Source organism: Gorilla gorilla, chromosome 5 (genome assembly GCF_029281585.2).
Source record: "Gorilla gorilla gorilla isolate KB3781 chromosome 5, NHGRI_mGorGor1-v2.1_pri, whole genome shotgun sequence".
Classification (NCBI taxonomy): Eukaryota; Metazoa; Chordata; class Mammalia; order Primates; family Hominidae; genus Gorilla; species Gorilla gorilla.
In genome coordinates this window covers 135,519,404-135,530,250 of record NC_073229.2, presented here as the reverse complement: position 1 = coordinate 135,530,250, position 10,847 = coordinate 135,519,404, and the positions used below count along the sequence as shown (strand labels likewise).

The 10,847-nt window shown below is 35.5% G+C and overlaps 1 protein-coding gene across 4 annotated transcripts in view; it reads left to right on the top strand.

Moving 5' to 3' along the window:
* REV3L (REV3 like, DNA directed polymerase zeta catalytic subunit) overlaps positions 1-10,847 on the top strand; it is a 185,802-nt gene that overhangs the window by 113,582 nt on the left and 61,373 nt on the right. For all 4 annotated transcript variants that reach the window (XM_055391516.2, XM_031011917.3, XM_055391518.2 and 1 more), the window contains exons 14-16: positions 3,551-4,464; positions 6,235-6,314; positions 7,598-7,723. In XM_055391516.2, the coding sequence (XP_055247491.1) occupies positions 3,551-4,464; positions 6,235-6,314; positions 7,598-7,723 (1,120 nt within the window). The remainder of the gene's footprint in view (positions 1-3,550; positions 4,465-6,234; positions 6,315-7,597; positions 7,724-10,847) is intronic.

The window sequence follows — 10,847 nt, the reverse complement described above, 5'->3', positions numbered from 1 at the left end:
TGAAACTCCATCTCAGAAAAAAAAAAAAAATAGCTGGGCGTGGTGGCATGCACCTGTGGTCCCAGCTAATCAGGAGACTAAGGAAGAAGAATCACTTGAGCCCAGGATGTCAAGGCTGCAGTGAGCTGTGTTCACGCCGCTGCATTCCAGCTTGGGCAATAGAATGAGACTTTATCTCAAAAAAAAAATCTCTTCAGGGAATTGATAAACATGTGAGCGCACGCACACACGCAGCAAATAGCAAAATAGAAATCACAGTACTGGTTTATTTATCAGTAGTTAAGTAGTTATGGTGTATACCACTTTCATCACCAAGTTAGGACATAACTGATAAAAGCTAAATTGGGTAATGTGGCTTAATCCAGAAAGTTTAAATGATGGTTCTTGTTCCTGCCCTTGTGTCCATGATCTTACATACTTAACCAGTTGCAGAGCAGGCAGTTCATTTCAGCCATCCATTCAGAAGCAGAAAAGGATGGCTGGAACTGCTAAGGCAGGCCCTGCCTTAGTCTAAATCTTGGAAAGAGATAGGAAAAGCAGCAGAGGCCACACTGCATGTATGCACTGACCTGTGGCAGTACCATGTTCCTGACTCCAGTGGGAAAAAAAAAAAGAAAGATACAATATGAATATTACACATTTGTTCAAAGCCATAGAAAGTACCACACCAAGAACAAACCTAAATGTAATCTGTGGACTTTGGACAATTATGATGTGTCCACATAGGTTCATCGATTGTAACACATGTACCACTCTGGTAGGGGATGGTGATAATGAGGGAGGCCATGTATGTGTGGGGGCACAAGGGATATATGGGAAACTTCTGTACCTTCCTTTCAATTTTGCTGTCAACCTAAAGCTGTTAAAATCTCTTTTTAAAAAAATTTAAATTAAAAAAACACGACAGTGAATGCCAGGCTTTTACCCAGCAGATTCACAATAATTCCTATAGGAATCCATTTAAGAAAGGGTTGAGAATGTGAAATGATGGATATGTTAATTTGTTTCACTGTAAGAACCATTTTACTATATACTAATATCATATTTTATACCTTAAATATACACGATAAAATTTATTTTTTTAATAAAGGGGTGAGAAAAGGTTATCAGAAATGCAGAATAGAAGTTCTCTCCTGTAATGACTTGAAGTGAAGGGTAGAAATGTCCACCTCCCAGCCCCTTTTCAACACACAGTTTTGTTTAGTACCCACATGGAACTCTTTATTTCACTGCTGGAGCATATGAAATCTGTTCTTTAGACATTAGTTTCCATCATTTTGGGGACTTTGGTGTTATCAGTAGTGATTATGGTATATTTACTTTTAGTTACCAAACTTTATGTGCTAGTCATTACCTTTGTGTTGTTGTTATTGTCCAACTTTGACACTTGTCCTGCAGCTAAAATAGAAAATAATCATTTTTGAAAAATATTTTTAAAATATGAAACTGTAGGCCAGGCACGGTGGCTCACGCCTGTAATCCCAGCACTTTGGGAGGCCAAGGTGGGCGGATCACAAGGTCAGGAGATCGAGACCATCCTGGCCAACATGGTGAAACCCCATCTCTACTAAAAATACAAAAATTAGCTGGGCATGGTGGCATGTGTCTGTAATCCTACTCGGGAGGCTGAGGCAGGAGAATCACTTGAACCAGGGAGTCAGAGGTTGCAGTGAGCTGAGATCGCGCCACTGCACTCCAGCCTGGTGACACAGCAAGACTGTCTCAAAAAAAAAAAAAATGAAACTGTGTATTCAATATAGAAAATTTAGGAAGTATGAAAGAAGAAGAAATACAAATTACACCATTTTTCCATGTAGTAACAGCCACCATAATATTTTGATGTGTATTCTGTTTTCTTTTTTAAAAAGTATAGTTTTTAGTTTGTTTTGTTTTGTGAAGTGTGATCTTACTATAGTCACAGTATTATATCCAAATTTTTCACTTAACATTATATTGTAAACATTTTCCAAATGAGTTTCTTGAATATTTTAATTGCTGCATATGTTGCATCATGTATATATTATTGGACAGAAAGGTTGTTTCCAATTTTGCCACTATAGATATTATGTATATTATTATGTATGTTAAGAAGATATTAGCATTTTCTTCTTAAAGCATTTCTTGTATTTTGGAGTTTTTCTTTATAGCCCTAGAAGTAGGATTACTGAAAAATTTAAGGCTCTTGATACATATTAGGAGATTTTTTTCCCCAGTGGGTTATAGCAATTACCATACTGCTGACAATATGTAAGAAAACTGAATTCACCACACCTCACCATTTTTTTTTTTTTTTTTTTGAGACAGAGTCTGGCTCTGTCACCCAGGTTGGAGTGCAGTGGCGTGATTTCGGCTCACTGCAAGCTCAGCCTCCCTGGTTCACGCCATTCTTCTCCCTCAGCCTCCCAACACCTCACCATTTTTTATTCTTGACCTCATTATGACTTCTCTATCCTTAGTATTAGAGTTGGGTATGGTCACTTGGTATGTGTATTCATTTCCTTCAACAGCATTAATTCTGTTTCTGTTTTTTCACATTGCCAAGAGTGGATGCAGGGACAGTGCTGGATGCTGGTTATGGAGTTAACTAGTAGAGGCTTAAGTCTTTTCATATAAAGGAGACAGAGTAGCCCTAATGCTCTTCTTTCAGCTTCAAATCTGAAAACATGAATCCAGTTAGTGGATTTTACGTAGAGAGTGATGGGGACATTTGGGGAATCATGCCCTAAGAGAAGTGATTGAAAAAACTATGAATTAACTTTATATCCATAATAAAGTTAACATGAAGAAGTAGAATTATTTTATGTTGCTGTAGTAAGCAGAAATAGTATCAAGGGATTAGAGAAAGACAGAGGTTTCACTTAATATTTATAACTATTGGAAATGAAACCAGACTGTTTTCATTAGTGATTTCCCACATATTCATACATTGGTAACATTCAAGCCATGCATCCTGTGGGCTCTGCCAGCTCCTAAGTTATGTCAGTGTTAATCCCTGCCATGGAATGGGAAGAAAGAATTAGAGTAATTTACCTCAGTTGGTATTTTTTTTAATGTTTAAGGGAATTTGAGAGTACGAAGATTCATTTGAATTGACTGGCTTTGTTAAACTACAGATACTGGAGAATATAGGAAGAAGCTATGAATAATATCCAGGGACATAGTATTTGAATGATAAATTCATTGTTTTTATTCATATGTGGTAATAATGGAAAATTACTTTAAGATTAGGAGAGGAAAGGAATCTGAAAAGTTTGTGTCATCTCCTTGAAGGACAGAAGGCTTCATGGGGCATTAAAATAAAACAAAAAATACCTTCTCTCCCTAAGATTAATGGTACCTTCCAAAGGAAATTAAGTAGTACTCATATATCTGTGAGGAAAAGCATATTGAGACTAAAGACAGAATGTACCTGCACAATATAGAGGGGGCAGGGAAGATAGACATGGACATTTTTGAGACTCCAAAAGGGACTTTATCTAGGATATGGAGTTAAATATTTTGGTAATTGCTCTTTGAAACAAAACAGTTGTTCTAAAATATGTTATTATAGGGAGATTGGTGGACGGCTCCTCATGGTAGAAACTCGACTTGCAAATGATCTGGCTGAGTTTGAGGGAGACTTTTCCTTGGAAGGACTTCGTCTTTGGAAAACAGCATTCTCAGCAATGACTCAGAATCCAAGGCCAGGGTCACCCCTTCGCAGTGGCCAAGGAGTTGTCAATAAAGGGTCAAGTAATAGCCCTAAGATGGTTGAAGATAAAAAAATTGTGATTATGCCTTGCAAATGTGCCCCAAGTCGACAACTGGTTCAAGTGTGGCTTCAAGCCAAAGAAGACTACGAACGTTCCAAGAAACTGCCTAAAACCAAGCCAACTGGAGTTGTAAAATCTGCTGAGAACTTTAGCTCTTCAGTTAACCCAGATGACAAACCTGTAGTGCCTCCAAAAATGGATGTAAGTCCATGTATACTCCCCACTACAGCACATACCAAGGAGGATGTTGATAATTCTCAGATTGCTTTACAAGCACCAACCACGGGATGTAGTCAAACTGCAAGTGAAAGTCAGATGCTGCCACCAGTTGCCTCTGCAAGTGATCCCGAAAAAGATGAAGATGATGATGATAACTATTACGTTAGTTATAGCTCCCCTGATTCTCCAGTAATTCCCCCTTGGCAACAACCAATATCCCCAGATTCCAAAGCATTAAATGGAGATGATAGACCCTCATCACCAGTAGAGGAGCTGCCTTCATTGGCTGTTGAGAACTTCTTAAAGCCAATAAAAGATGGTATACAAAAAAGCCCCTGCAGTGAGCCTCAAGAGCCTCTAGTGATATCTCCAATTAATACTAGGGCAAGAACTGGGAAATGTGAATCACTTTGCTTTCATAGTACACCAATCATACAGAGAAAACTTCTGGAAAGGCTTCCTGAAGCAACTGGCCTTAGCCCATTATCAACAGGTAAGTGTACAAATAACAGGAAGTCTCCATAATTGTTCTTCAGAAATAGAAATGAAGATAACATTAGACTGTAATGAAAATCAGAGCTTTTTAAATGAAGGTATAGCTCAGCAAATATTTTTTGTCATGTCTTAGAAAGTCGTCACATGGCAACTGTCTTTCTGCTGTGAAATCTACTTATATTTGCTTCCATCCTGTCTTGTGGGTGAAATGCAGGAGCCCTCTCAAAAGGCTTATCTTCTCAACTTGACTTTCCTGTTGGCTTTTATACATACCCAGGTCTCCCACATTTTAAAACAGAAACAAAAAACCTGCCTTGACCTCACATCTCCAGCCAGCTTCTACTCTTTCTCCTCCCCTTGAAAGCCAAATTTCTTAAAAGATTTATCTAATTTGACAACTCCAGTTATTTACCTCCTACTCATTTCTCAGCCCACTCTAAACTGAATTCTGCCCCTGTCATTCTACATTATAGCTCTTGTAAAGATTCCCAGTAAACTTATAGCTAAAACCAATAGATGTTCCTGAGTCTTATCATATGTCCTCTAAGCAGCCATTTTCTTGTTGACCTTACCTTCCTTCTTGGAGCTTCTCCACTTGGCTTTCCTCCTACTTTTCTGTTTTTTTCCCACTTGATTTTCTCATTATTCTCAGTTGTTATCTAAATGTTGGAGTTTATTAAGGCTTGATCTTAAGCCTTCTTTATATCTTTCTCTAAATGATCTAATTCCTGTCTACAGGATTACTACAGATAACTCGCAAATTTATATTCCCAGTTCAGATCTCTCTTTTAAACTCCAGAACACTATATCCAATTACCTATCTGACATTTCCACTTGAATGCTAAATGGCACCTCAAGATTAGTATTTTAAAAACCAATTCATGATCTCACCGCATACATTCACCACCACTTCCCCAACACACTTATATATACATGCCTCCACATAAAAACCCATCTGGCCTTCTTTCAGTTTTCCTTATTTCAATGAATAGTGCCATCATTTCTTAGTTACACAAGTCAGAAACATAGAATTTATTTTTAACACTCACCTCATTCCCTCACTACCTACCTTGTAGTTTCTAGTCCCTAACCAAGCCTTATCACTTGTTTATCTCCCAAGTAACCCAGATCTATCTACTTTATTGTACTTCTTCCACCACAACCTTAGGCCAAACTATCATCATCTCTTGCCTGGGCTCCTGCATCAGCCATTTTATCTACTCTTAGTAACTTCCAATTCTTTTGCACAGTAATCAGGGAAAAATCCCTACTCTGTTCTTAGTTAGTTACTACTCTCTTCAGATTTTACCTCCAGGAAACCTTTCCTAATCTCCTTGACTACATAAAAATTCCCAATTATATTCCCCTTTGTTGTATTAGTGCAGTTATAATTTTATTTTTCTAGTGTGTTTGATGAATGTCTGATTCTCTCTCTAGACCCCACGAGGGCAGAGATTATGTCTTTTCTTCCTCATCATAGATACTTGATAAATAAGTGAATAAATGAATTAAACAGTTCTCTAGGTTAATGACTGAGGTATAAAATTCAGTAATTAAAACATAAACATTTAAAATACAAAATGTCAAAATGTTATTTTGGTTGGGATCAGAGGTTTGAATTTCATTTTTAAATTATGAAATTCTGGGGGGAATTCATAGGACAGCACCCACAAGTGGTACTTAAGTGTTTGGAACAACAAAAGGTTTTTTAAAAACCAGAAGCAGGTAATTTTGATATACATGTTAAATATTAAATTTCTTTCTACAGAACCAAAAACACAGAAGTTGAGTAATAAGAAAGGAAGTAATACTGACACTCTTAGAAGAGTACTGTTAACACAAGCAAAGGTAACTATACTAAACATTTTTAAAGATCAGTGGAAGAGCCAGTCTTTTTCCTAGATTTCAGTTAGATAATTGTTAACTTTGTCTCAATTAAAAAATTTTTGTTACTTAAATTTTTGCATCATTATTTGCATATCTTTGAGACAAAAATTTGCCTTTTTTTAGTTTTTTTTTTTGTTGTTGGGATCTAAAAGATTCTTATATGTAAATACAAATATTACAGAGAAAGTGAATATGATAGCCAAAATGTGGATTATGAGGATACAAATACATTAACTGATTACTGGCAAAATCAGAACAATCCAATGACAGCAGAGCTCAAGTAAGTGATTTTTGATCCCACCAAAAATATATCCTTTTTCTTGGTTTATTACTTTTTTCTAAAATATAACCTTATTGATTTTTTAAAATTTATTTTACTAAATAGTAAAAGAAAGCAACATTATTTACTACTGAAACTCTGGAAAGTCACAAATGTCTTTATTCAAATACTAAAAATATGACAAAACTTAGAATTATATGGTTATGTGAAAGAAGTATACATTAGACATACATCCTTGGAAATATATGCTAGAAATCACTTATATATTGGCCACTTCTTATAAATGTCATTAACTACATAAAATATAGTTTAGTATTTCTGAGATTATAAAACTTTTTAAACTTTCATTTATAAAATACTGTTGAATTACAAGCTATATATATATTAAAAAATACTATATCAGTGTGTTGTGAACATAACACTGGGGAAAACAGTTAATAGATTTAGAAATCAGAAAAAATAACTTTGTAAGAAATTGAAAGATTCCATTTTTTTCTGAATCTTTGAAGATTATTTACATTGTTTTATTCATCTTTCAGACACATGTTATATTAGAGTGAAATACAAATCAGTATTTCAAATCTTTTACAAACTTTAGCCAAAGTAGTTGGAAATATATTGATTGCTTGCTTGTCTTACTTCCAAGAAAGGTCAAGATAAATGTCCATGTGGTATAAATGTCAACTCCCTACAAAACTGTTATTTTCAGTATTGAGGGCTTCTGAACTGAGAGATAACATATGGTTTGCTTATATTTCTACATGTATCCAGTTCTGATATCTTTGTTAGCATGAAAATAACATTAATAAAATACAGTTTGTTCTTGAACTTAGAGATGATATTAGTTTACCATTTATTACTAAACACATAAAGCATATTATCTGAGAATAAGTAATCAAAAGAAAAATGATTGCTCACGTATCTTTTTCTGGCTGTGTGTGTGTGTGTGTTTTTTTCTTTATAGAATCAATTTGCAGCAGTAAATACCCCACAGAAAGAAACTTCTCAGATTGATGGACCATCTTTAAACAATACTTACGGTTTCAAAGTCAGCATACAAAACTTACAGGAGGCAAAAGCTTTACATGAGGTAAAACTGCAGCAGTAAGGACACATACATTGTGTTCAGTTTAACTCCTGTTTTATTCTATAAAACAAGTATGGAATTTTTTTAACAAGGGAGGGGTATATTGAATTCTATCCTATTAATCTTCATCTTGTTCTCATTTTACTATTTTGTATATTTACATGTTTATGTACAATACATAAACTTAAAGCGTTTAAGTTGCTGAGACTGCTTTGTGATTTCATATCTTTCACAAATCTCATAACTGAAATGCAGCTTATGGACATTAAGAAAAGATTTTTGGGAGGTGGAGGTGGGATGATCCCTTGAGTCGAGGAGTTTAAGACTATCCTGGGCTACATAGGAAGACCCTGTTTCTAACAAAAAATAAAAATAAAATTAGATGAGCATGGTGGCGCGCACCTATAGTCTCAGCTACTTGGGAGGCTGAGGTGGGAGGATCACTTGATCCTGGGAGTTCGAGGCTGCAGTGAGCTGTGATTGCGCCACTACACTCCAGCCTGGGCTACAGACAGAGCAAGACTCTGTCTCTTTGGGGAAAAACAAAAAAAAGAAGTAAGTCTGTATTTTGGGGATTATTATATTAAGATGTTATGTCACATCTGAAATGTGATATTTACTTGTATTTTCTGTTTGATTGGCTGAGTGGATTAGAGCTTGCTACAAAAGAGGATAAATTCATTCACTCATATACTCTCTACTTAACCCAGCTATCTTCACAGCACAGGCTGTCTGCCAAAGACTAGGACTTTGCAAAAATATACATCAGCCACAGTATGCATTGGAAAGAATATGTGAATGGGTCACTGTAAATTTATTTGTATGCAGAAAACAAACTCAAAGCACATATCTGACTGGCAGTAAGATAGAAATTGGAGTATGTTTTCATTGTTTACACCTGTGCTGTCGTATGGTAGCCGCTAGCAGCATGGATATTGAGAACTTAAAATTTGGCTTATACAACTGAAGAACTGAATTTTAAACTTTATTTAATTTTAATTTAGATTTTAAAACATAGTTGACTCAAAGTATGTTTGGAACGACTTAGGTATGTAATACTATTTTTTACTCTTAAGTTTTATGAAATTACAGATCAAGTATTTCTGTAGAAAATTTAGCATGCACAGTGAGATATACTAGAAGGATAAAGTACATACTCATTTCAAAGACTCCATGGAAAGAATAATTTAAAATATTTTGTTAGTAATTTTAATATTGATTACCTGTTGAAAGGATAATATTTTAAATATATTGGATCAGATCAAAGTGTTTTTAAATTAACCTATTTTTATTTTTTTAAATGTGACTACTAGAAAACTTTAAGTTACATGTGACTTTCATTATATTTCTATTGGACAATGCTAGTTTTATACAGTCATTTTATGTCTTTGCTTTTAAAGCAGAGGATTAGTAACCACCTTTAAGTTATAATTCAATTTTTAAGTGTGGTTTTTTTTCTCAAGTCAATTCTGTTGTAAACTGTTCTAGAGATTAGATTAACATAAACTGAGGGAAAAATTTTAATATTGTCCTCCTTTGTTCTTCACATTTGAACTGAGAATTATGTTTTTTTAGAATTAGATTGGAACATAGTCTCTCCCTCATTTATTCATTTGCACATTTTTCTCATTCAACAGCATTCATTCAGTTTCTGTTTTATACCTAGGTCTATACTAGCCCCTGAAGCCTAGATAAATTAAGTGATAAATTCAGTAATACATACCATCAAATGCAAACTTGAAATTAGCAAATTTTTAAAAACTTTGTTAAAAATATGTATTAAAGCAAATTTGATAGACCATAGCAAAAAGACATGTTACATTTGATTATTCTCTTATTTGAAAAGTACGCTTTTCTACATTTTCCTAGGTAACCCTGTTTCAGAACCATGGGCCCTCTGGAAGTTAAAATCACTCTGGAGGTCTCACTGGTTGCTCTGACAGCTTCTTCCTCCCGATAACCGGCTTTCCTCATCTCAAGGCACATTCCAAACTGCCGCCCGGTGGTTGAAACGGAATAAACCAAAGAAAAAATACTGTTCTCTTCCTTTCTCTAGGAAATTATGCTTGTGGCATTTTCTCCCCCTGTTTCCATTACCCTAGGATAATCTCTCTTTCTTCTGCACATCAGTACTCAGTGCAGAAGACAAGGGTTGTAATCTTTGTCCCCCTTTCTCACCTGCCTCTTGCCTAGTCACACTCACTAAATCTCTCAAGCCATGTCTTTATATAGTTTGCTTTAAAAAAATACCCCCTAGTTTGCTTTAAAAAAATACCCCCTAAGCACAGTAATGCATTTTGTTATTAAGGAATAGAAATGCAAATTTTGAGTGTGAAAATTTGATCTAGTAAACAAAAATCAACCTCTAAGACCCTTTTAACCTAAAATTGTTTTCAGAGTCTTCATGTCTTTTCATATGTTCATCCCTTTCTTTTTTTTTTTGTTTGAGACATAGTCTCACTCTGTTACCCAGGCTGGAGTGCAATGGCACAATCTCAGCTCACTGCAACCTCCACCTCCCAGGTTCAAGGAGTTCTCCTGCCTCAGCCTCCCTAGTAGCTGGGATTACAGGCATGCGTCACCACACCCGGCTAATTTTTGTATTTTTAGTAGAGACGGGGTTTCGCTACATTTGCCAGACTGGTCTCAAACTCCTGACCTCAGGTGATCCACCTGCCTCAGCCTCCCGAAGTGCTGGGATTACAGGCATAAGCCACCGCGCCCGGCCTCATATGTTCATCCCTTTATAATGAAACTGGTTGTTTTGTTTTATTTGGGTTTGTGGGAGGAGTTTTCCATTTAAAAATTTTTTATTTACTAAATTAATGCATGCTTATTGTTAAAATTAAGTTCTGAAGAGTATGCATTTAAAAGTAAAAGTTTTTTCCCTTAGCTCTCCATTTCATGTGGTTTGATTTTTTTTAATACTAATATTTTAAAGTAGAAACAGCAGTATATGTTTCTGAGGAAAGTGGTAGATTTGTATTTGTTTTATTATTATGCCTTATACATGCATAATTGATGTTCTTTATATTTTAAAAAGTACTTAGTGGCCAGGCAAGGTGGCTCACACCTGTAATCCTAGCACTTCGGGAGGTCGAGGCAGGAGGATTGCTTGAGGCCAGGA